Here is a 26803-nt window from a genome sequence, read left to right as displayed (position 1 = left end):
CCAAATCAGTAAAGTGAATAAGATCAAATTCAGTTTGGTTTGGATGATACTAAACTCTGTTGTGTGTGTTGAACTCAGCTGAAAACATCATTGAAAAGACAGAATGTAATTTTAACGTGACCACTCATGTCTCTCCCCCAGATTCATCCCCGAGAGTTGTGGGTGTTGGAGGAGTGAGGCGTCACCCCCTCCTCTTCAACGTGTCAGTCCCCCATCATGAACGCATCACAGCAGCAGAACTTCGACTCTACACCCTTGTCCAGACTGACCGTCACCTCTACGCCGGTGTCGACCGCAAGGTCACGATCTATGAACTGGAATCGCACGACCTGGACGACAACACGACGGATGAGAACACTGTGAGAGGAGATGCTTTGAGAGCGGGAGGAGAGCGGATAGAGCGGCTGGAGTTGGCTTCACGCCAGGTCTACGGCACTGATAACGGATGGGAGGCCTTCGACCTCACTGTTGCTCTCCAACGCTGGCGCAAATCTGACCAAGGCACCACGCACAGGTTGGAAGTGCACATTGCCAGTATGGCAAATGATAATGTTCAGGGTTCAACCGACGACAACAAAGGCAGCAATCCACCTGAAGGAGACATGAAGATTGACACCAGCCCTGAAGACAAACACAAACCCTTACTGATCGTTTTCTCCGATGACCAAAGCAGTGATCATCGGGATGACAAGCGCGAGCTGAATGAGATGATCGACCACGAAACCTCCAACATGGTTCTGCCCAATGATTTAGAAAGGGGTATTTGGGGAGAGCTGGAAAGGGACAGGGAGGAGGGGGGTGAAGAGGCTGAGCCAGAGGAGGAGGACCTATTACAAATGAGATCTAATCTGATCTATGACTCAGCTTCTCGCATTCGTCGCAACGCCAAAGGCAACCATTGCAAGAAACAATCTCTTTATGTAGAGTTCAAAGATATTGGATGGGACAGTTGGATCCTGGCACCCACGGGCTACGATGCCTTTGAGTGCGCTGGAATTTGCTCCTTCCCACTGACAAAGCATGTCACACCCACCAAGCATGCCATTGTGCAGACGTTGGTCAATATCAACAGTCCTCAGAAAGCAGCACGAGCCTGCTGTGTGCCCACCAAGCTCGAGCCCATCTCCCTGCTGTACCTGGATGACACAGGTGTTGTCACCTACAAGTACAAGTTTGAAGGTATGGTGGTGGCTGAGTGTGGCTGCAGATAGTCCACACTCGAGAAAGTTTAACTTATTATGAAGTCTTACGGTCGGAGGGAAGACCCTGAACAAACAATAAGCTGGAAAAGCAGATAAGCCCAGAATGTCGTCAACAAAGGGACAACTGGTGGAATCTCTGTGAGGGTTTCGCAGTGACAACGGAAGTGTTCATGCACTGTCGCGCCAAGTGTGGACAAATATGTTTTATATGGCAAAACAGAATAAGCTGCTTCATCTAACATGGCCAAAGACGTGAATATCAGTTGCCATCATTTAGACAATGGAGAAACAAAGTGTCCAGACTTGTCAACTTGTTGCCAACAGCGAGAACAACCAGAAGAAAGAGGCATAAGATTTCCAAAAGGACCAAACCGAGTACATCCTTCAGTGCAGCCTGGTGGGAACTAGTGGGCCAGCCGTCCCCCTCCCTCTACTTCCCCTGACATCTGTCTTCCTCTCCAGTTATCTCTGGCATCCCCACTCGATGCAAACACTAATCAGCACTTCATGTGTCCTGGTGCAGTGAAATGACCTCCCACAGGCAACCTGACAAGACATGAACTCTGTAGGCCCACCTCCTGCCTCCTGCAGCCGCCTGATACGTAGGTGCTGTGCAGGGTTCCCGGTGGCAGGGTTATCTTTCCCAACTCGGTTTCCCACATCACATGCCTCTTTTCCACTCCCTCAAGCTAAAGCGATAGCAAGGTGTTGGGGGTTGAGAAACATGTGAGCCACCGCTTCAGGCCTGGAGAGCTGGACGCCATTCTGGGCATCTTTTGAGGTTGTGGGACTGGGGGTTGGGGGTACATGACAAGAGGGCAGAGGTGGTCCAAATTCCAAGGCAACAAACAATCTTTACTGGCTCAAATCACTGACCCATCACAACGTGCCCCCTAACCTATCTGCAACTGCTAAATTGAGTCATCCATCATTTTTATGTTCAGATGTTCTCTTTGGAAGCTAAAAATCAAGAGTGGGAATGGGGGCACCTCCTCACATTCCTGTTATGGATTTCCAAAGAAAAAAACTCTTATGTTATCAGCCCTTTGATACCTCTGCTGCTTGTGTCAAATAAAAGACTATTTATTGTTCTAATTTATTAATTTTTACAAGAGTGGAAATATGTGTAAATGTGTAATGTTACTTAGTGTAGAGCAGGTTTTTTTAACCATGACGATGCATTCGCAGCAAAAGATAATTTTTGTTGGGAAGAGAAATGGTAACAGTTTCTAGAAAAATATTTCCATTGCTTTATGAATCTCAAATGAAGAGTTGCCTTCTGTCAACATAACATCAAGTTATTCAAAGCGCCACCTTAATTATTTCTTGTCAAGATGAACATAAATATTCGGAGCCAAAGTATCAGGCTGACATTGTTTTCACAGTTTATTCTAAATGATCTACTTTCCACACGACACCTTTCTTTTCCATTTTCTCGAAGGAAGCTGCTAGAGCAGTGATTTAATGCACAGCTCACATTCAGATCATTCAGTCTGACAGTATCAGCTCGCAGGTCATAGTTCATATATGTCACACAAACAAAGAACCATGGGAAACTAAGTGGAAGATCTGCTAATGAACCAAATTGATGGCCTGCTGCTCACACTGACAGCCAGCAGAGGCAGACAGCTGTGATGGAAAACCTGTTGGTGAAGAGAAAATGTGAACAAAAGACAAAGATCTGGACTCGTATCTCTTTCTCTCTGCTCTCACTCAATTTTTTTCTATGAGCGCTTAAGCCAGGATGTAAGAGCATGATGTTATGTTGTTTTCTCCATGTACAGACGCACACAAGATGTAAATAAAGGATACAGATGGAATTTGTCAACGAAATGTGTGAAAGTCTTATTGTCTATTTGCTGGGAGGGATGTGTGTGCTCTGTTGGGAAGAGGATGAAAATCAAGAGTTTGAAAAAGATGATGAGATGGAAAGTGATGCAATGAATGGACTGTGATAGTCAGGTGAGTGTTGTGTGAGTAATATACTGAATTGCAGACCTAGAGGAAAAGGTGGTGTCCTTATCTGAAGCTCAGACTGGATACAGCTCCATCAATTTTCTTTGCATTTACGGGTCTGAAAAATCTGAAAAATTGGTTCACCTGAGCGCCACCTCAAGTAATCATTTATAAACCACTTGCCATTATTTTACAATAAGCTGTAAATAGTAGCTTTTAATGCGAAACTCTCTTGTAAACTACATGTTCATCTTTCGCAAGCACCTAAAATCATGTTTTTATCAAATATAGACATTTTTATGATTAACGTTCAACATGAGTTGGAAATTATTTATATGCCTGTCACACCTGATCCTGTTTCTTTGCTCTAGGTCATGCAAATATTGGAAAGAGGTCTCAAGGTGTAGTTTAAACGCTCTCTCAACCCAAATACAACACATTTTCCCACATTCAGACTTCATAAGAACATGAGTCACAGGACCTTCCGAGGAGGACAGGAGTAAATGTTAACATGGTAGAAGTTAACTGCCCCTTTGTGCAGCCTCAACTTCCTAAAGTAACTCAAATATATGACCTTGAAGTGATTTTTGCAGCAAGTTGTAAGTCCAACTCAGGCCATAATGATGCGATTGCCTCACTGGTGTTTATTTGAGTTTTGTGTTACAACATAATAAAATTCTACACCCCTTTCCCAGCAACAGTAAACCAAAAAATGTGTTTCTTAACAGAAACTGCAGTTCTATAAAGCAATTACAATGATCTACTTTTACTGTGAGAAGCTTTATAAAAAAAAAAAAGGGAGCAGAGGTCATCTAAAAATGGCTCCAGACCAGAGGGCAAGAACCTCGGCCGGTTTCTGGGACAGCAGGCAGCCTCAGCTATGTAAAGCTCACTAATTGAATATTTACAGAATGGTGGAAGAAATATGAAACTGGCCTTTGTCACTGGATGGCAAACTTAAGAAAACATGGTGAAATAGGAAGTCTTTAGTATTTACTTTGATGATAAGGACCGCTGCAGAGTGCTCTGTGCTTTTTCTCGCTCGTGTTTTGACATGGCTCCTTTTGTTAAAAGAATTTTAATCTCGCTGTTGGTTCATGCTGCAGTTTGTGAAAGTTGGAGCCTATGCGACTAACTTAAGAGCACACCTCACAGTCAGTGGATAAATTGGACGGCTCCCAGTGTACAGCTTTTTAAAGTGCATGAAAATCCTGCAGTGCTCCACCAACTAACATCATGACGTCGGCTGCGGGACGCCGACGTGCGTCTTGCTGTGAACGTGTGTTTTGGTGTGAACGTGTTTTGGTGTGAACGTGTGTTTTGGTGTGTCATCCAAAGCTGCATGACTCGCCCTGACTCTGACGTCAGGTCTGTAATAAGCACTGATTGTTTCCGTTTTGGGTCACATGCTTATCGTTCCATCTCTTGGCATCATCACCACCCAGTGCTTATTTCTTGCTCTGTCCTCGTTTTCCCAGGGAAAGGCACAGCTTGTTTCTCATCACCATTACTTCATGATCATAGCCAAATGTTTAAACACCTTCGATCACTTTGCCTTCTAAGCCGGTGTTGCACAACTTCAGAAAAGCCCATGGTTAGAGTCAGTAATGGAAAACAGATGGTCGGTGTTGTTCACATGCTTATGCGGGCCAAGTATTATATCATCAAACTGATTCCTCAGCAAAAACAAAATTCAACTGTCACTCTTCATTAAAGGTAATGACTTTAACCCACCACAGATCTCCAGGAAATAAAGGATTAGTTATTGTATAGTCTGCTGCAAGTGAGGAATGGCTAATAAGTGTTGTATAATCATCGCTGAGGTGAAAACACTCTTTATCTCCCTGCAAGTATTGCAAGTCTTGCATTTGGATTCCCATGCTGAGTCATATATGATTCATCTCATGGTATGAAGTGCAGGAGGTTACTGGGTTTTTAGTGTGGCGGTGCAGTTAAAAAAAAGGTTACAGCTCCCAATAGTGACTGAAAGGGTACTCACTTCTGACCACGTGGTTTTGTAAGAAACAAAAACCCCACATGGTTTGAATTACCTAACCAAATTCCAGTGGAACTCAGAGTATGGACGGGTTCATACAGATTTCTCAGCATTGCAGCACAAAACAAGTCCAAACCTGAGACCAACAAGATACAAAAAAAAATCAAATTCCTTGTTCAGAAACGGTGATTCACAAAAACACTTCAAAATCATCTGCTTGAATATGAAAGAATCTTTACAAAAATAATTATCGTCCAGAAAATGAGTCAACATTTTCAATAACATATATATATATTTATTTGTATTGTCTTACATTGTTGAGATATCCATTGAAATATTTAGATTTTGCACAAAATAAAGACTGACAAATGAAAGATTTCTATCCAAATGTGTCAGTTATGAGCTGCCTTGGCCTATAAAAACAGTATGAAAGCCCACTAACACAAGTGTCACAAGAGCACATATGTTGCTCATTTGATCAAGAATCGCTTCATTGTCTTGATTTGATCATGTTGCCGCTTTATCTTCCCACCGCAAGCTGCATTCACTTGCTGTGGAACAAGCCAGATGTTCATCCGCATTGTCAGCATTCACGCTTTGTGTGTCAAGCGCTGCTTGGGAACATGAGATTGGTCCACAAACATCCTGAAAGTATCAAGGAAAGATAGTGTATACAGTCCTTTATAGGGAGCAGGTTTGTTGAAATGAAAACACTTTACAGATCCATGATTACGTGAGCATCTGATCATGAAAGAGAGATCGACACAACACATCCTTCAATTCATGTTGGCCATTAACCCCCAAACTGCTGCATGTAGCAGTAACACCACTCTGGATGTATACGCCACTCATGAAATGTACGTGCCGAAGAGGTGGTCCCAGTGGGTGAAGTAGGGGGCGTAGTTGCCATTGTGTCGGCTGTGGTGGGCGTGGTGGAAGGGGGCTCCTCCCAGGAAGGGCAGCAGTCTGTGCAGAGCCCAGGGCAGATTGTAGCCACAGTGGTCTTCTACTGCCATCCAGCTGTTGAGGAGGTGAAAGAGGATTTCGCTGAGGGGATGGCAGCCCACCATCCAGGCGCTGCTCAGGGCCAGCAGCAGCAGAGACAGCAGCTCAGTGGCGCTGGCGTCCTGGGCTGCCAGGGCAAAGGGCACCCGGTGCTGGTGGTGCAGCTGGTGGATGTTGCGGTAGAGCCAGGGAAACCTGATGAACCACACACACACAAAGAGCCTTTAATTATCCTGTTCACTTAGTTTCTCTGTGGTATTACGAAACCAAAAGCAAGTTTTACCACTTATACCACTATGACTACCAGCAGTAGCCCTTAACGTCGGTATATCTCGGCTTCTGTTGCTTCACTTTTCACTGCACTTTTTATTTTTGTTTAATCTTTTCTATGCAACTTCCTTGGCACGTTTGTGCAGCAGTATCAATACAACCAATAAATATGAGTAATCTCTTTTCCCACCGATGTAAGTGATAGATATATATATAAAATTAGCTACAAAAACCATATATCTTAACGATTGGCTCTTGAAATAGGATCAATGTTATTTAATACAAATGCCTGCCTGTTGTTTGCCTATAATCCCATTTCATGTCATTAATGTTAACTGTCCTCAACCCGTTGGAACAGATTTGTTATTGGTCCGCAGAGTTCATTGAGTCAACTCGTCTTCAAAAGCTGGAAAGAAGATGGATTTAAACCAATTATTTCAGTATAGAGAGGTAGAACAATGTATCCCACTGTAAATATCAGACAATATACTCACATCCTTTACGTAAGGGTTAAAATTTAGGTGAAAAGGATCTATTGGCAAAAATTTAATGCAAAACAATCCTAGTGATGTTTTCACTAGTGTGTTTCATCTAACTTGTACAAATTGTTGTTTTCTTTATCCTTGAATGAGCCCTTTATATACTTTATATTTACATCATGGGGGGGTCTTCTCTACGGAGGCCACCCTGTTTTTTACAGTAGCCCAAACTGGACAAACTAAACACCTTTTGCATTTTGATGACAGCTGAAGGCTTGGAAGGGGAGTGTGAGGTGAGGGGTGTTCAGCTGCAACATGCAAATTCACTGCTTGACGTCGCTACATCTTACACAATGAACCTTTTTCATAAAAGTGGAAACCCCACAATGTTAGTCAACACAAGATCGCTACTTGCGTATGTGTACTCGATTACTTTCCACTACTGCTTTTACCTTCACACTCCACTACACAATGTGTGAGACTGTGATGTGGATGAAGTGAATAAAAGTTGACAGATCAATAGAATCTATATCAGCTGATCTGACATGTCTGAACCCTTTATTCTTCTTCATCCTTCCATTCGCTTGCACACCTCATGCAGAACCCCGCACCACTGTCACGGCAGATTTATTTATTTAGCGCATCGGACCGATTCCCTCACATCCATCCTTCCTCACCTCCTCTGGGATATTTCTTGGAAAGTTTCTTAATTTCTTGGAAGTGATCTCCTGTGCGCTCAGTGCGCCTGATGGCACAGGCACTTTCCTTGCAGGGATTTAATGATACATGCACAGTTCAACACCTCACATCCCAAAAACATCCCAAAGTTTGCATGGTAGCATTAAAATGGCACTTACCAATAGCACTTTGTAGTTTTGCTTTATTTCGAAGAAAATTGTACTGTCTTGATTCGTGTTGTTCTGGGTTTGTTCCCTTTGGGGTTGAATGCACTTATTGTAAGTCGCTTTGGATAAAAGCGTCAGCAAAATGAAATGTAATGTAAATGGTTTTGGTAAATAGTTTTGTTTTTATATAGCGCTTTTCTAGTCTTGATGACCACTCATTCACACACACATTCACACTGTGCATCTATTCGCAGCACTTTGTTATTCTATGGGGGGGGCAATTCAGGGTTCAGCATCTTGCCCAAGGACACTTCGGCATGCAGATGGGTCAGAGTGGGGATCGAACTGCCGACCTTCAGGTTGGAGGACGACCACTCTACCCCTCAGCCAAATGTGGCTAAATGTAATGTAATGCATGAGACGTGGGATACGCACGTTTCAAACCCGTTTTGTGCGTAAGCAACGGTTATCAATGAGATCCCTGGGACGTATTAAAGAGCCTTTATACAGTATAATGATATATAAACACATCAAATAACATGCAGTGAACAGTGGTGTGCTGGTCACCTGTGCATGGAGAAGTGCCAGATATAGTAGAGCGAGTCAAACAGCAGGATGCAGGCGCAGACCTCCACGCAGAGCTGCCAGCAGGACGGAGCCAGATCCGGGAGCTCGGGGCTCCGCAGGGCCTGGAAGAGCCCGGTGGCCGGCAGGATGGCGGTCAGGTACCGGTACAGCACGGTCCGGAAGCATCCGAACCACCGGCGGAAGGACGGCGGAGGCCCGGAGCCGGCAGAGATCCTCCAGGAGCGGACCCGCCGACACACGCCGCCCAGGGTGTCCAGGGCCAGGAAAGGTGCGCAGAGGAGGAGGTGCGTGAGGAGGGCGCAGGACGCGGGCAGGTAGGGGGACAAGAGGATCTCCTCCTGTCCGGCGCGCACACGCACCCACAGACCCTGCAGGACGCGCGCACACGCATCCCCCTGCTCCGGGAACGAGAGGTTCATCACTTGGCTTCACCTTCTCACCTCCGACTCATCATGCGCTCTCCTCCGGACTTAGAAACAAAAAGAGTTACTTTGTTTCTTCTCTCAGGAAAGAGCAACTGTTGTTATTTCTCTTCAGAATAGATTTTAAAGTCCCAACGAGTTTTCCCTCTGCTGCCGCTGCACTTCTTCTCCAGAGAGAGAGAGAGAGGAGTTTGTTGGGGACTTTTTCCCCTCAGCTTTCTTTAGTAGGAGGAGGAGCCTTCCATAGAGATGATGCAGATGGACGGTAGGAAGTGGTTGTGTAACGTGTATCATTTCATTGGAACTGTAGAAGTGTAGATGGGGCTTCAATACCACCACGTCATGCCAGTTGCACTCATGTGTAGACCCGGTGCGGGAAGCGTGGGGGATTTCTGAGATGAGTGTCTAATTAGAACAAGCAGTTTGCATAACTGGAAAAACCCTCATGGTCTGATGACAAGCTGTGAAACAAGTGACATTTCATATAGTGTAATATATGTATATTATGGATAGGAATATCAATAAATCAATCACATGTTATTTGTATCGCCCATATTCATAGGTCACAATTAGTCTCATATAGGGCTTAACAAGGTGGTCTGGGTTGGTCTGGGTTGGTCTGGTCTGGTCTGGGTTGGTCTGGGTTGGTCTGGGTTGGTCTGGGTTGGTCTGGTCTCGGTTGGTCTGGGTTGGTCTGGTCTGGGTTGGTCTGGGTTAGTCTGGTCTGGGTTGGTCTGGTCTGGGTTGGTCTGGGTTGGTCTGGTCTGGGTTGGTCTGGTCTGGGTTAGTCTGGGTTGGTCTGGGTTGGTCTGGGTTGGTTTGGTCTGGGTTGGTCTGGTCTGGGTTGGTTCTTAACCCTCAAGAAGAGTAAGGAAATCTGCCCCCAAAAGCCCCCAAAGAAGACGATCCTGACCTTTGGCCTTTGAAACCCTAACACTCAACGGGGGGGGGGGGGGGGAAGGAGGCAAATGTATGAAGACAAGGAACAGCTTCCCATCGGGGTGCATATTATAAAATAACCTTTGTCTTGGGCAATTGTGTCTCGTTCCTCGGTGTCGGAGTGGGATTGCAGAATTCCCTCTCCCAGGAGCGACAGAAGTGCAATAGATGCCACGTGTAACTGTTAGCATCAGCAAAATTACCGTACTTAAATATTGATTAGAAGAAACAGTTTGTAACATAATGGAAACATGTGTAAATGCTTAAAGTATTTGTGCATAAGAAAATTATTCAATGTCATTCAAGCAATCCATCAATCAACCCAGCCATCTCTTTTCATAAAAACACAAATATATATATATATATATATACAGTGTTGGGGAGTAACGGAATACATGTAACGGCGTTACGTATTTAGAATACAAATTATGAGTAACTGTATTCCGTTACAGTTACAAATTAAATAGATGGTATTCAGAATACAGTTACATTGTTGAAATCAGTGGATTACATGACGGTACTTCTCTGTTTCACGAGTTTAATCACTGTCTCGTAAATCCACCGGAGGCAAAGCCCCCAGGAAGCAGCTGGAGACCAGGGCTGCCGTAAGAGCGCCCGGGCCCCCGGCGGCGTGAAGAAGCCTCACCGCTACCCGCTCGGGACCGTTACAGGCCCCGGGACCTTGGCTCTAAGAGAGTTCCGTCGCTACCAGAAATCTACGGAGCTGCTGATCCGCAAGCTGCCCTTCCAGCGCCTGGTGAGAGAAGACCGACCTGCGCTCCCAGAGCTCCGCTGTCATGGCTCTGCAGGAGACCAGCGAGGCACGCCGGGTTCACACCGGACGCTGAAGCGACGCTAAAATAATATCACCCGTTGACCCAGTAGTATAAAAGCATATGGTCACTTGTTGCTCCAACATTAACTGCAACAGCGTCCCAATTTAATGTCATCCATCTTCAAGAACTTCTCCGCTGTTTGCTCCGTTCAATGTCGGGTGTCGAGGGTAAATTACGTGTTCTCCGCCCCCCCCCCTCTCTTTTTATCTTTATGACTGCTTGTGTGTCTGTATGGAGGGGGGCATTTAATAATGTGATCGGTCAAATTGGTAAATTTAAAACTCCAGGACAACAGAAGGGGAATACAAACTATGGGATGCATGCTTTATCATTTATATCATATAAAATATGTCATCAATATCGTTTAAAATCATTTTTCAGTGTGTTTCCTGGAGCGATACGCTCGGGTCAAGCGCAAAAAATAGACCCGACGCCGAAACGATCGCTGCACGGCGCGAGGCAGCCTTGGCGCAGGGGGGGTTCAGCCTCCGGTGGGACCGGAACAGAGGTGGGAGTGGATGGGAGCCGGACATCCAGCGGGCCCGCAGCATCGGTGGAGAGAGAGTTTAAACTGCTGCTGCTCCCCTGACTATAACAACGCCGCAATCATACACTTAAAAAATGCAATACAAACCGGAAGTATTCCAAGTATTCAGAATACGTTACTCAGATTAGTTAATGTAATGGAATACGTTACAGATTACATTTTTGTGCATGTATTCTGTATTCTGTAACGGAATACGTTTTGAAAGTATCCTTCCCAACACTGTATATATATATATCAACATGTATATGAATATATGTTGTTAGGTTTCCATTGGGATATGGCTCTTCTATCTGTCTGTATGTCCGTCTGTCTGTCTATCTGAACATTGCAACTCTTCAGTATCAACTTCGAAAATAACCCAGCAGGATTTTAAGAGTTGTTTAGTTGTTTTAGTATGTCAATGCTTAAAGTATTTGTGCATAAGAACATTTTTGATAGAGATGAAGGGAGCAGCAATGACAAATGAATTGAGTAATGGTAGAGTATGTGAGTAGGCGTATTGCATGTCAAGCCGTCTTGTTGAAAATTATAGTCCACGATCAGCTGCCAACACAATCAAATGGATCCACGATGTGGCCACAGCAGTGATCAAGGACACACACACAAGGACTCCGAGGAAGAAGTCAAGTCAGTAACATGTGTTAATGGCACATTAATGTGATAAAGAGGGAGAAGAGGAGCGAGAAGCTCCATGTGTCATGTTTCCCCGGCATTCTAGAGCTACAGCAGCATAACTAATAGCAGGTCCAAGACAGACCTGGACCAGCTCTAACTATAAGCTTTATCAAAATGGAAGGTTTAAAGCCGACTCTTAAACGTGGAGAGGGCGTCTGCCTCCTGAACAGAAACTAGAAGATGATTCCACAGGAGAGGAGCTTGGTAGCTGAAAGCTTTGGCTCCTACTCTGCTTTTAGAGACTTGAGGGACAACAAGGAAGCCTGTGTTCTGGGAGTGCAGTGTTCTAGTTGAGTGATATGGTACCATGAGCTCTTTAAGATATGGTGTCATAATATTAAGGGCCTTGTAAGTGAGAAAAATTTAAAATTCTGGACAAGCTGCAGTGCAGTCTTTAACAATTTACTGCTGGAGCCTGATAAGGAATTCTAAGTAAGTCAATTATTCTGTCATTCAAGCAATCCATCAATCCACCCATCCATCTCTTTTCATAAAAACACAAATATATATATATATCAACATGTATATGAATATATGTTGTTAGGTTTCCATTGGGATATGGCTCTTCTATCTGTCTATATGTCTGTCTATCTGAACATTGCAACTCTTCAGTATCAACTTCAAAAATAACCCAGCAGGATTTTAAGAGTTGTTTAGATATTCAACATTTTATTGGGTTCAAAACACACTTATTGTCTTTTATACAATTGTAATAATAAGAATAATCATCCTAGATCACAGTGCACTTTAAATATACATAACAAAAGTCTTCATAATGCCAGTCTCCCACAATAACCCATAGTGCTTTATTATCTAATGACAAAATCCAAATTGCACAAACTATTAAAATCAGTGCAAAAGCATTGGCCCTTCAAATCGTCATAATTCTAAATCAATCCAAGAAGAACTAAAATGACAGTCGTCACTTTGAGGGTTAACTAGAACAACTTTTGAGGAAATCAGCAGATTGGAGTGATTAAGAACATAATATCTGTTTGTAGAAGGTTAAAGTGAATTCAGGATAAAAGCTTCTTAGCTTAGTGCTAAAGACTCTGGAAAAAAAAGTAAACCAATTTCCCTGAATCAGTTGCGAAACATGACTTAAACAAATGTGGTTTGTTAACTCCTTACTAAACCTTGAGCTATGAAATGAAATGAGTCTGATGTTGACAGTGTGTTGCGTGGTTCTTTTTCATTTGGTCACTAACTTGCATTCTGTGCCACAACACAAAACTGACAATCAAACATGAACCTTTTGTCAACAGTTGGACAAATTGGACAAAGTAAACAACGGGTTTTTTGGTCCTGATCATCTCAAGATGTCTATGAAAAGGTTTCAAGTGTCCACAGAGAATAATTGACTCCTACAGACTATGACTTACATATTATAGCTTTCTTCATCTCACATCCTACAACCTCTGCCTCCTACTGGACGGTGGGTCATGTTGCCGAAGGCTCAAAGAAAAATCTCTACTTGGAAACTACGTGTCCTGTAGAGATTCTTACATGACACACATGCGATGCTTTCTATAATTATCCTTAAAAATGGCTAAAATGGAGCTGATGTTACATATCTATAGTTTGGTTATCAAACAAAAGTACAAAATGCTGCTTCATCGTCACATCAACTCCATCTATTTTTTTTTTCAATAAAAATCCTGATGCAAAACATTAAACAAACAATTGCACAAACATCGTCTCCACTACAGGTTCAGTCTGACACACAAACTTGTTTATACATCAACAGCAAAAACATGGTCCGAAGTCATTTCAATAAGTCATCAATGCTGAAGAGAAATTTTACAAAAACATATAAAAACAAATGGAAACGATGTTGGTGCCGACAGTCACACAGTACATTCATCTTCCCTGGGATTTGTCTTCAGTGACAGATCTGATTTGGGCCAGTATTTTTCAGCCTGTTCAGAATCCCAGAACATCATCCTCAGGGTGACGCATATATTTGCTCCATTCTGTCAACATTTTAATCATTTTAAATATTGGTATTATAAAATGATCACTGACATCAACTAGGTTTCCTAAAAAAAGATTATCTAGATCTAAACAGCTCTTTTTGCATTTTGTCAACCCCTCTAAAAGGTGGTGTTGATGGGGATGTAGAAAGAGTGGTAATCTGTATTGAAAGGAGCGAATTCTGGTAATCTGGGCCTTTTTTTGCAACTTTGATTTCTTTGATTTATTCCAATATCTGTTTACACATTTGATCAACATATATGTTTATGAGCCAAACCCAAAAATGGACAGAAAGTTGAATAAGAAAATGTAATTATTCATAGAAATGTCAACAATAAGTTTTTTCATTAAGAATTCTATCTTAAATTAATAATCTCAAAAATTAATTAAATACATTCTATTAAAGGTGTTTCACATAAAAAAACAAGCAAAGCAACAATAACAGATAATTCATTCATTAATTCGTCACCATTCTATTGGGGCTACTCAGGGAACATTGTGTAATTGATGATGGATTTATATCATTAACATTATTCTTGTCAGAATCGTATAAATTAGTTGGCAATATTAGAAAGTCAGCTGTAGTCCTCATTTCAACCAGCTGATGGCGCTCATGTTGGCGCTAGTTTACCAACATAGCTACAGAAACAAAAATGCTAAAAGTGTCTGTTTCAGGATGCTTTGAGCAGCATATCAACACTAGTGTCAATGTGCTGTGAGCAAAAACGTGATCAGCGTTGGAATTTTTAACATTAAGCCCCGTCTCTTTTTATGCTGCGCTTCCTGTCACCTGCCGCATTGAAAATCTCCTGCCGCAGTTTTCATAAGTGAAAGGCGTTCACGTAGCGTTCTGAGTTCAGGTCTGAAAATGGCTTCAGAGGAATGAGACTTTTAGCAAATGGTCAATTCATGTAACAAGGACAATGCAGCGCAACAACAGTTAACAAATATCACTACTTTAATGCTCAACACGTCACAAGATGGATAACACAGTTTAACACACAAGCAGTGAGAGAAGATTTTGGTTTTGTTGTAAGTGGGTACACTTGCCACATGGGCAATTAAAGCTGTGCAGAGGCTAAATTACGAAATAAAAATGTGCTGCGTTGGCTAATGTCAGTTTTAAAGGGGCTTGTCATCCATGGGTGATGCTCTATCATCTAGTTTTTCCTCCACCTATATTATGGTTCTGAGTAGATGGTGCCATTGCTAATCAGAACAACGAGAGTAGGAAAATATCTCCAGTGCTCTTCTCTGAGGAAGAGGAATTTTAATTTATAGTGATTTTTTGTCAACTTTCTAATGAACTTTTAACATGGCTTCTAGCAGTGATTCTGAGATATTTGAGAAATACCGGCCCTTGTCAGCAGAACTTCTCGGAGTCAGCAGATGAACCTGGCAGCCTGTGGGTCAGGCTACTGCCCTCCAACAGACAGTCCCCCACCCCTGGGTGGTCCTGTGCGTCCCACTACTTAATCCAGGTCCAGGATCTGCTCAGCCATAATGTCCATGGCTGCGGAGGTTTTAATGGAGCTCCCTGCAGAGCCAGAGTCCACAAACATCTGGGGTATGTCGTTCCCAAAGTAGATCTTACTGTTGGCTGCGATGGCCTTGAACTTCATTAGCTGCAGGTACTCTGGTGTTAACTTCATCTGCAAGAGTGGCAACACAATTCAAGTTACAAAAAAATCGGTTTAGTCTCTCCAGTCCCTCATGTCCTGCCTCTTTACCTTATTGGCATCGGCGGCTTTCTGCGCTGTATAGAAGTCTGCATCTGCCCTGGCTCTCATCCGGGCCAGGAAAGCTCCATCTTAGAAATCACAAACACAGTCACAGTCACCAGGAGGGTTGTTTTGAAACGTCCACAGTATTTTACAGGTCAAAAACTAGGAAGATGGTTAAATAAACAAATTTCATTTTAACAGCTGATTCTCTGGGGCCATATATCTGTTTGTCGGACACAAAAAGAGGGGGAGAGTAGCTAAGTACTAACATATGTTGTAGCAATATCTGTGAACAAACTGAAGAGTAAAATCCGTGGTTAGGAATTGAGTACTTCTTCCACTGACTGGAGACAAACCTTCAATTTGAGAAATCTTTTTCTCCGTTTCCTTCTCCATGACTTTCTGTTCAAACTTGATCTCTGCCACTTGTGCCAATTTCTCAGCCTCTGCAAAACAAAATAATTATAATCAACCAGCTTTTCACCAAGCTCCATCGACAACAAACTGCACCCATTACCGTTTTCTCTGTTCTCTCTCACCTATCACAGCTTTGATCCTTTCGGTCTCTGCCTCCTTCTCCACAACCTTCTGCGTCTGTGCAGAGATCAACAGCTTGGTCTTCTCGCTCTCCCTGGAGTGATTAAATAACACTTTACCATTAAAAAGGGGTTTTCACTAGTTTCTCTGAATCCTCAGGGTTGTGTGGGCACGTGCAGAGCAGGCCTGATTAACATCTGCCCCACTCCCCTGTTGACAGTGTTAGAAGGCAGGACAGTGTACACCTTTATCATTACACCTTACTGCAGTGTTGGGTTTGGTCACATTATTCCAAATCCCTCCAACTGTAACACACGTGCAGAGGTGTAATCATAGATAACCTTCACTTTAGAATGAAGTACCTTCAATGTTTGCCTTTTCTGCCTTTTCAGGACCTTGTTCAAATTAAGCAACATGTTGATTGCTGAGAGTAGTTCTTATATAAGTCATTTTTGGGAACTGGTAAGAGGATGCGTGAGACAAAGACACTGAATTTCCCTGAACGCCTGTGTAGCCAGAAGCATTCGTTGTTGTGTTTTTTTTGGCTGCAGCTGCGGTGGTTTTGGTTGTTTGTACAGCTCGCCCTTTTCTTTTTTGTCAGGGGTAGGGGCTTTAATTGTTTGAGCTTAAAATTGTAACAAGTCTATGGATACCCCAGCAGTGTTCATAACTATCCATGTAATTATCAATCATCAGTTGTATATGCATTGAAATACTGATAGACTTGTAGCCTAAAGATGTGCTTGCATATAAAACTATTTATCAACATTTTTGCACATCCTCCCACACCTATTTAAAATGTAACAGTAATGTTTACCCAGAACACATTAACACACTCTCTTCGTACTTTTATCTGAGTAGTTTTTACTTATATTTGAATGAAAATAGTTTTAAGTAACAGTTGTCCTACTTGAGTGCACAGTACTGTTACTCTTTCCACCGCACTGAAACATTTTCAATTACAGACAGTCCCACTAAATTAAAACAATCTAACTAGAGGCTGAGAAGATGTAGCTTATTTTTCCTGCAGATGTTTTCAAATGCAATTTTAAACTTGCAGACTGGATTAACTTTACCAACAGCTCTGGTCAATTGGTCATATTTCAACTTTTTTCCATGTCTGGAGGGCAGAGTAAGCAACACAAAGGCCCAGACTGTCACACAGGCTGTAAAAACTAAAGTGAAACTACTCTGGAAAACTAATTGGAAAGGGAAAATAAAAGTGTGCAAGTTAAAATATAGTATTTCCTCTGGATACTGGATCTCCTACACTTTGTTTCATCAAACAGATTCAGCACAGCGTACTTACTAAGATTTCCTACTGTGACGACGCTGTGTGTGAAGCTAAGTTGCAAGTCGTTTTGGATAAATGTGCCAAATTATGCAATATTTTTTCAGAGGATTAGTGACATTAGTGAGTGACGATTGAGGAAGCTGCAACTCAGCTGCAGGTTACAATGTGAATCTCCCTTTTGTCTCAGTTCATCCCTTGACAGCGACATCCGTGTGATTCATCAACTGACAGATGCTCAACATGAGGAGGGAAGGAGAGAGTGAGTGTGTATTTTGCATTCACTTGTCATTTTGGTCCAATCAGTGTATTCGTGCACATCTCCTTAAAGCTTACCTTCGGTTTCTGTGTAATTTTTGTGTAAATGCTAATTTGTTTCTTTCTACTGTGGAATGTTCGTGGATAAGCCCCAGAGAGTATCTATGTAAAATTTACCCTCGTGCATACTTCTCTACAGTTGCAAAAAGTTATGCTGATATGCTGTGTTTTGCAAAGTAAGGGAACTGTGCATGCCCAGCACAACACAATACAGAGTTGGACCCACCACAATTACACTATCAAATATACACACCTTAAGATAAGTTGGGACATGCCTGTTGCATAAACTGAAATAGAAACTCTTGTCTTTTTATTTAACATTACACGTCTCATTCGAAGACTACCACTCTCCACAGTCTGTCTGTTGCCTCACAGCGTTTCCCTGAATATGACTAGAACTTACTGTAAATCTATTTTTTTCTTCAGATCAAATTTCCTGTGACTAGGCACATCCTGTCGGTTCATGAAGCCAAACTAGGAGCTCACTGACATGAAACAGCGTGTTGCTTCTCTATGAGACTTGGCAGGCAAGAGTTGGATGAACATAAATATATAGTACGGGTCTTCAGGGGTCAGGGAACATTCCTTGTTGGACACAGAAAAATAATGAAGACTTACATGAGCTCATAGTTACGGCGAATGCTCTCTGGGATGTTGGGCTTTGTAACGCGCACCGCCTGTTGAACAAAGGAGACACGAACAGAGAAACTGAAGTAGTTCGACGAAGACAGCAGGGGCTTAATAAGAAACTTGTTATAAAAAAAAATTGGCAAGTTAGAAAAAACTGTTTGGAGAGAAGCCCTGAGAAAAATACTTATTTTCAAACAACCCCCCCTCTTCTACAGAGAGAGAAAAGAGCTATTGTTACTTCGAGTGTTTCTGAAGATTTCTGGAATCATAATGCCAGAGAGTTAAAGCCCAGTGAAACATTTAACACCCACATGTATAAATGAGTGTGGGTGTAAAGATTCAACAGGAGGGGCACCTCACCGGCTCTTTTAAAGTCAATCATAACTTTTGGCACAAAACAATGCATTGTGTTGCTATGATGAATGCTCCAGGAGAGCTGCTGTGAAAGCGTGTGTGTGCGTGAGTGCGTGCATGGTTGAATGGCAAAACTGTACTGTATCTTAGGTGATTTTCCAGCCTAGTAAAGTGCTATACAAATACACACCATTTACCACAATCAAGCCAGTCTATACAATTCAATATTATGCAATACCTGATATAAAAAAAGTAAAAACTGTGATAAATAGAACACATGACCAAGAGCTCATTTGATAAACCTGGTGAATTCCAGATTCCTTAAATCAATAGTTAACTGCACTAACCAAATAATCCTCACAAAGCCTTGAGCTGTGGTTTTACATAAACTGGAATTGAGAAAGTCAATGTGAACGGTCTGAATAAATAAACGTTGTTTTGACTGCAGCCTTTCTGAGGGTCTCACTGTACCTGTATGATTAGTCCAGGTGCCATGGATGTTAGATCCTCTTGTAACGTCAACTTCAGGTTTTCATCAATTTGGTCTGAGTGGGAAAAGAGGGAGTAACTTCAATAAAAAACGGTGTCACACAGCAGGTGTTCCCCTTAGAGCTTCATTCAGACAGAACCGTTTACATGTGCTGCTTGTTCTACCTAGACACCTTCCCTAACCTGTTCCGGATATTTTTCTTCTGTTGTGAACCGTTTGACTCGAACAATCTCCTGCTGTGTTCCTCTCATGTGAAAGACAAACACTGTAGAATGCCCAAAATGCACTTGTTTGGTAATTTTTTGTTTATGTCTGAAAACAGCTAATAAGCTTCTAGCTTTTACTTCTTCAATCATATACCAAGAAGCCCATCATGGCTATAAAAACTACAAATATAAATTCATGACTTAAATTAATCCAACTTCCTTTTCTAACAAATCCCCCCCAGCAGCTTGAAAATGTCACTTTCATATGTGGTTTAGTTTAGTGATTCCATTAGTAAAACTAAATATGTGTATTTAATCTCTCTGTGTATATTTCGCGATAGACTTTGGCCCTTTTCAGACCTGGTATTAACCTTAGTCCCAAAAAAAAGCTTATTGTGAAACCGTAGCACGTCAGAGAACAGTCCTTCAGATGTGGTTACTAGGAATGTAGTGAGACATCCTGACTGTAATTCTGGAGAACATTGCTGCTATATAATGTAAGAAGTTACACACTGTTGAGTCAGGGCCTCACCACAATTAATCAACATCTCAGAGAACAGTTACTGTCTGTGACCATTGAAAACGCTACTATTCATATAACTACTACATAGTCAAATGATCAGTACTGTCCAATATATCAGTCAACTTCAGATATATGGCAATAATTTCTCCTAAATATTTCATTAGTGTTGAGATCAAAAGTCAAATTAACTTATTCAGAGCAAATAACAAAATTCCTACATTATTCGTCTGATCAATAATCCATAAGTACGTTTCTTGTAATCACACCCTGGTTGTGTCCACCTTCTGTTGACTGTTGTAAGATGGATAGATTTCCACACTCACATGTGTTGCTTCACTAAATTCCATATGCATCGTAGCTGTTAATGAGACCTTATGGGCCAACCAATAAATGCAGGGTGTTTTGTTCCCTGGGCCACAGAAAGACTCCAGGCTGTTCGTTGAATCTGTTTTCTGTGCAATAAAAGAACTGAGAGGAGCGGTTTCAAATTAGCGGTGCAGTCTGTGGCCAACAACACTCACCAAACAGGCCGATGTAGACCTCCTGCAGCGAGTGAACACTGCAGAACTGGTTGAGCTCATGGTGCACCTTGTTGAAAATCAAAGCTTTGTCGTAGTCTGCGGTGAAGTTCCTCACTATGTCGTACACTGCAGAGAGGAGAACAGGCATTCAATCAAGTCGGAAAGAACAGCGAAAAAACTGAACAAAGGGGTTTATTTGATTCTACTGGAGCAAGCTGCAAAAATAATTAAACTGAATGCGTCTGTGGGTGCCAAAGAAGTTCTCTTCAGCTGCGTCTTACTGACTCACAGCTGCGCAATCCAAAAGAAAAACCTCAGGGCATTTAGGATAAATACACTGTTTGATGTTTGTGGCCTGTGGAGTTTACCTGCTGATGGAACCAGATAGTTCACCACTTCTATGCGGTCAAAGTAAATCATCACTCCTCCACTGAAAAAAGAAAAACATAAACAAAACATTTGTCGCACTTTATTGCAAAACACTGGAATGTGGTAAAAGGTGTTGCATGTTCAGTCTGAGAGATGTCAGATGTTCAGACATGCATCGATGAACCTCTGACTTTTTTGGTTTCATTTTCTACACAATGTCCTGTGTGGGAGTGTGTTAGTACAAGATGAATGCTGGCTATAATGCGTGTCTGTAACACATAGGATTCCACTGAAGCGAGTGAAAACTGCAAACGTACCCTGTGCCACATGGAACATTCTTCACCTCATCTGTCTGCAGCGTCGTCTGTAAAAATAAAGATTCACATTTAACGTATAACTTTTTGGCATAGAGTTTTTCTTACAACATCATCATCATCATCAATCTACTGATCTATCGAATAATTTCTGAAAATCTCCGTGTGTCGGTCTTCCTGTGTGCCGGTGGAAGGAATATCTCAAGAACTCTTCTTCTCATCAGCTTCAAACTTGGAAAGTGTGTTGTGAGGGGCCCAAGTTAGTGCAGTGTCAATCTGGTAGGATTTGGACGTGTTATACGGTCAATATAAATAAACTTTGAATTTACATTCCACCAGCAGTAATCACTTTGAATAAGGCAGCAGCATCTTAATAACTGGAGGCCACTTTTACAGTTTCATTAAGAAAAGCTGCAACCAGCATCACAGCAGGCAAAGTAAACAGACCATTTTAAACAGGCAGGTTCAGAACAGGCCATCAACACTTTCTGAAATTAGACCATTCCACTCCTTTTATTGAAGACAGCTGTTTTGATTCATCCGGGTTTTAGTGTCTGTTTTATGACCAAAATATTTTTATTTCCCTTGTTGGAGCAGCAGAGGAGAGCACACCTCACTTACAACTGGTGAGATAGGCCAGAGTGCTATATCAGCTGATATCAGCTTATTGAAGATATAATAGTATCAGTGAACCCGCAGGCTCAATAGCCTATGAATGAACAATAAATAACAAGAAAATGTAGCAAAGAAAACATACAGTGACAACATTACACAGTTAGACCACCACAACACTAACAAGGTCAATTTCATACTGTAAGATCATTGTTGTAGGTATGCATCTTAGGGACTTTTGGCTAAATAAATAACAAATTAAAAAAACACGATCAACAATCAGAAAGTCACAAATATTTTATTTACATATTATCAGTATCTGCCTCAAAAATTCTGAATTGGCTGTAACTTCCATTCTTCCTACTGGAATCACTTTTTCTCTCATCTAGAATTGCAATCAGCTGTAAAAGGTAATGAAGTCTTCTGAGCTTTTTTCCTCTGTACAAATGATCAGTGTATTCATCATTAATGTGTCTAGCCAGCTTATGAGTCACCTTGCAAACTGTTCGTAATGAAGGCTAGATCATATTTCTTATTAAATAGGACTCCCATATACAGACGATGTGGTATGGCCTCCTCTTAACCACTTCCACATGCTTGCTCTTATTACTTTGTATGACTCGAAAAATTTGTCAGCCTGTGATTGTCTTGACCATTTGAAGTTCCCTTATTCCCTGGACACAGTGGATGTTTCAAATATTCAACTTAAAGCTGCTCTTTAATAACATGACCAATAATAAAATATTCAGACCATTCAGAAAGGATTCCAGGGAAAAGATACAGATGTTGTGTTTACACTTCTGTCTTGTCTTTTTTTGAATATTGTTATAGCTCTCTTACACCACAATTAGCAGGTACGCAGAATTTTTTAATGACAGTAAACCGGCAAAAAAGGCGATTGATTTCTTGAGTCATGTCCGATATCACGAATTGGAGCCAGAGTTGATGAAAACCTGTGTCTGCTGAAGAGTAATTTGACCCAGTAGTAAATGTTGATTGAATCCATTCCCATGAAGAGAAAATTCAGATATTATCAGGTGTTAGTGAGTTTTTTGATAGGTGGAAAAGTGGCTTAATTTTCACACGCTCTCTGTTCTTGATATAAAGTGCAGCCATTACTAGGTTGTGTTTGTCTGTGAACTGAAAATCTCAGGCCAGAGATTTGTGACTTAAGGCTATGAATATTAAACTTGCTTGGCATAACTCACCTGAACAGACTTGTAGGTTGTGATAAATGGAAGCATAAGATGAAAACCAGGGCCGCTGGTGATAGTCAGGAGAGCTCCTCCCCTGTCATACAGAAAAACATATACAAATCAAATGATCATTATGGTCAGAGTGCATTATGGTCACAGTACTAAAAACCTGTTAAAAAGGTTTTTAGTAGTTTTTCCTTACTCTTGTTGAGGGTTAAGGACAGAGGATGTCACACCATGTTAAAGCCCTATGAGACGAATTGTGATTTGTGAATGTGGGCTATACAAATAAAACTTGATTGATTGATTGATTGATTGATTGATTGATTGATTGATTGATTGAGAGTGGGCTTCCGATCACAACAAGACAATTTCCTGAGGGAACTTCAGCTTGTAATCAAAGAAAACCCACTATTTTATGATGATGTTAAGACGACATGAGGGAGTTCAGTTTTACTTTCGTAATCAGTGTTAGCAGCAGGAGTCCTTTGCTCTCATTGTCCTTTGTCCTGCTGCTGAGAGCAAGTCAAGACATCACACATTGCACAACCTCTATCAACCTGTTTCATACTGCAAGAAATAAAGAATCTTTCCACAAGAATCTCTTTTCATGATGAAGAATCATACTTTGCTTTTAGACCACACAATACGATGAGTCAATACAGACAACCGTGTTAGTCAGCACTTTCTCATAAAAACTCTGATATTTACTTCATGTCTGTGCAAGTGATACGACTAACATTACCGTCAAGCGTCACAATCGTGAGTGACATTTTAGTAAACCTTTACATCCTAATATTTGCAGAACCTGCTGATTAAAAGTAAATAATTCTTAAGGCAAAGACTTCTGACGAAGATGCTCCCTTCTTTAATGTCTCACTTTTACAGTAGCTCGCTCTATGGTCTCAGACCAGGATAAAAAAAAAAAAGTCTCACCTGTAGTAAACTCCAGTGTGTCCCTCATCGATCTTGTGTACGGAGGCCAAGAGTGCTGCTCCTCCGAGAGCAACAATTATTGAGAATATGGCCCCCCACTGTGCCATCCTGACAAGCAAACAGAGGAGAGAGCATGTGGAAATCAACAGTTTGCCTTTTAGAGTTCTCACAATGGAATGACTTTAAGTGACTGATAAACCCTTCAATCGAAACAGAGGACCCACTCAGCAGCTCGTGCAGTAGTAAAACAACTTTGGAGTTGGCATCTTACTCACTGGTTTATCTCAGCTCAGGCTTAGCCAGGCGTCAGCTGGGATTATGGCTAAAGCGCAAACCGTTTTAACCTCTCCTGCATATATATAATAAACATCTTGCTATGGAAACAATATCTCAACTCCTCTACATATATATATATAAAGGTTTAATGTAGCTGGTCTGAGCAGAGGGAGTTAGAAGAGGATGCCTCAGCTCTGGTTAGAGAGTAAATGTTTATCAAGCGACAGGTGCTTCAACACTTCAACATTGTTCCTTTAGATTCTGTGTTGTTTCTCAACCTTTCTTCAATGCATGTTTAACTGTGTTTTGATTGTGTCCATTTAATTTATTGTTTGCTTGCTGACTCTCACAGGTAGTCATTTTATTTTCTGTATATCAATACTGTATTTTCCAATTTTAGGCCATACTTAGGCAGAGTCTTTCAAATAAGCCCAATGGGTTTTCTGCCTTCTTCTGCAACATTTTTCATTATTATTTTTAAATTGATCTATGTATTATTTTCATCTAATCTAAATCAAAATCTAGATAGATAGATAGATTACTTTATTCATCACCGAAGGGAAATTAAGTCGTCATAGCAGCTGGTATATTTGAATACAATAAAATACAATACAATAGAATAAAATAAAAAATATTGGAGGTAGAAAGAATAAAAAAACAGAAACACAAGATAAATAGGTAGATAAGGTGCAGTGGCAAGATGATGGTAATAGTACTGATGATATGATGGTAATGTTATTGTTAGGCAGTATATAAAAATAGTACAGTATATATAGTATATAATATAACATAATATATATTTATATATGATAGTAATTATACCAATATAATAGCAGTATATAGTAATAATGGCAGCAACAGTATATATAATAATAATAGTAAATATAATAATAATAAACATATGCCACTGGTCTGCAGCTTTTTGTGTCAAGTTGTCTTGTTTGTACAAACAAAATCGATTAAACTCTCAATGAGATGAACATGTAAGAGACCATGTGATCAATACAGTGAGATTAACTTCCTGAATGGACAGACCGGAAGGAAGCGATGGTTTCTTCCTGGCAAAGCATCATGGGTAATTCAGTTTTAACAACTTGAACCATTTGACAGTCAGTGTCTTTCAGCCTCAACCATTTAAGCTCCAGAGCTGTGGAGGACACCAATTTATAAAATGGTTTCAAGTTAAAACCATAAACATTAACCTCATCTCAAGTTTGCCGAATGAAAGATGCGAGTCTAAAGAATTGTAAACAGATTCAAATGAATCGGATTATGCCAAGTGTGTCTGACTTTATGGAAACTCAACTTTCAATATGAAATCATATGAATGGGATTCGGTTCAGAGAGCTTCAGGAGCTAGCAGCGTTAGCAGGAAGCCAGCTACTCTGTGGATGTGTTCTCTAAGACTGAAGCCTCCTGTAGCGGAGGAAGCAGTTCAGATATAATATCAGTGACCTGGTGTATCAGCCTCACTTCAGTGTCAGTGTCGAACACACAACACAAGGCCAGATACTGACTATCCTTTAATTCAAGTTAGCAAAACTCATGTCTGCGCCTCTCTCCTCTCCTCTCGGCCATATGAAAGCAAAGGGTCCGAGACAGAGATCGAGTTTAGACACACACAGTGACTCTTGTTCCGGATGCTCGGCGGCTCTTACCTGTAAATTAGAGATTAAACCGAGAACACAAACGAAGCAGGTACTTCAGGCACCCGCTACACTCTTCTTCTTCTACTCCTCCTCCTCCGAGTCTTACTGTGCAACATCCAGATTGACACATTAGCGCCCTCTGGGGGGCACCTCCTGTTTTTCACATGTGCAGCAGTGGACGATGACTCTGGAAAAACATTCAAATAAATATACATGACAAATTGTCTTATATATTGTTTGTTTCGTTATTAAGTGACTATAGAAAGAAGACTATTGACTGGACCTGGACCCCCCCCCCCCCCAGAATCTCTTTACATATGTTACAACTCATCTACCTCTGTCAGAGCCACCATCACAGAACTGCACTAAATATACCTGTCTCCTTGCACTGTGTACCTTTATAACACTCCGTTCCATATACACTTACTTCACATCATATGTGATATGTGTTAATATAAACCATATTGATATTATATATCATTTTATACAATAATATTGTCTTTTGCACACTCTGTCTACATATTCTTACATTATAGTATATTATATCATCTATTGTATAGTTAAATACTTATATTTATACCTCTACTATATATCATATATTATATCATACTCTCTGTATATTCTTTGTATAAATAAGTCTATATACACATATTTATACGCATGTGTACATGTTATTATTATATTTACTATTATTATGATATATACTGTTGCTGCCATTATTACTATATAATGCTATTATATTGGTATAATTACTATCATATATAAATATATATTATGTTATATTATATACTATATATACTGTACTAATTTTATATACTGTCTAACAATAAAATTACCATCATATCATCAGTACTATTACCATCATCTTGCCACTGCACCTTATCTACCTATTTATCTTGTGTTTCTGTTTTTATTCTTTCTACCTCAATATTTTTTATTTTATTCTGTTGTATTTTATTTTATTTTATTCAAATATACCGGCTGCTATGATGACTTAATTTCCCTTCGGGGATGAATAAAGTAATCTATCTATCTATCTATCTATCTATCTATCTATCTATCTATCTATCTATCTATCTATCTATCTATCTATCTATCTATCTATCTATCTATCTATCTATCT

General features: G+C 41.0%; 3 protein-coding genes across 3 annotated transcripts in view; 1 reads left to right on the top strand and 2 right to left on the bottom strand.

Moving 5' to 3' along the window:
* bmp10 (bone morphogenetic protein 10) overlaps positions 1–3035 on the top strand; it is a 4312-nt gene extending 1277 nt beyond the window's left edge. The window contains exon 2 of the mRNA XM_061071691.1: positions 142–3035. Within this exon, the coding sequence (XP_060927674.1) occupies positions 142–1211 (1070 nt within the window). The 3' untranslated portion in view covers positions 1212–3035. The remainder of the gene's footprint in view (positions 1–141) is intronic.
* Positions 3036–5599: 2564 nt separating this feature from the next.
* Positions 5600–8923, bottom strand: ch25hl3 (cholesterol 25-hydroxylase like 3). Its single transcript, XM_061071025.1, has 2 exons — positions 8321–8923; positions 5600–6354 (listed from the first exon to the last, which is right to left on the bottom strand). The coding sequence occupies exons 1-2, from the start codon at positions 8758–8760 to the stop codon at positions 6003–6005; spliced, it is 792 nt and encodes a 263-aa protein (XP_060927008.1). The 5' UTR covers positions 8761–8923; the 3' UTR covers positions 5600–6002.
* Positions 8924–12409: 3486 nt separating this feature from the next.
* On the bottom strand, positions 12410–25759 carry erlin2 (ER lipid raft associated 2). The gene is made up of 12 exons (XM_061071024.1): positions 25690–25759; positions 23756–23863; positions 22832–22913; positions 21015–21061; positions 20697–20758; positions 20329–20454; positions 19060–19133; positions 18223–18281; positions 15998–16089; positions 15815–15904; positions 15465–15544; positions 12410–15386 (listed from the first exon to the last, which is right to left on the bottom strand). The coding sequence occupies exons 2-12, from the start codon at positions 23860–23862 to the stop codon at positions 15207–15209; spliced, it is 999 nt and encodes a 332-aa protein (XP_060927007.1). The 5' UTR covers position 23863; positions 25690–25759; the 3' UTR covers positions 12410–15206.
* Between the last annotated feature and the right edge of the window lie 1044 nt (positions 25760–26803).

This window comes from Limanda limanda, chromosome 5, assembly GCF_963576545.1.
Source record: "Limanda limanda chromosome 5, fLimLim1.1, whole genome shotgun sequence".
Taxonomy (NCBI): Eukaryota; Metazoa; Chordata; class Actinopteri; order Pleuronectiformes; family Pleuronectidae; genus Limanda; species Limanda limanda.
The sequence above is the reverse complement of the archived record's forward strand: the minus strand, read 5'-3'. Positions and strand labels throughout refer to the sequence as shown.

What these genes read in the sequence shown, in the direction of transcription:
- ch25hl3 (XM_061071025.1), bottom strand. Translation starts at nt 8,760, where the DNA reads ATGAACCTCTCGTTCCCGGAGCAGGGGGATGCGTGTGCGCGCGTCCTG. An exon ending in TGGCACTTCTCCATGCACAG is followed by an intron (nt 6,355 to 8,320) that starts GTGACCAGCACA and finishes GTGGTTCATCAG; the next exon opens with GTTTCCCTGGCTCTACCGCA.
- erlin2 (XM_061071024.1), bottom strand. Translation starts at nt 23,862, where the DNA reads ATGGCACAGTGGGGGGCCATATTCTCAATAATTGTTGCTCTCGGAGGA. An exon ending in CGCCGTAACTATGAGCTCAT is followed by an intron (nt 16,090 to 18,222) that starts GTAAGTCTTCAT and finishes TAATCACTCCAG; the next exon opens with GGAGAGCGAGAAGACCAAGC. An exon ending in AAGGATCAAAGCTGTGATAG is followed by an intron (nt 15,905 to 15,997) that starts GTGAGAGAGAAC and finishes TTTGTTTTGCAG; the next exon opens with AGGCTGAGAAATTGGCACAA.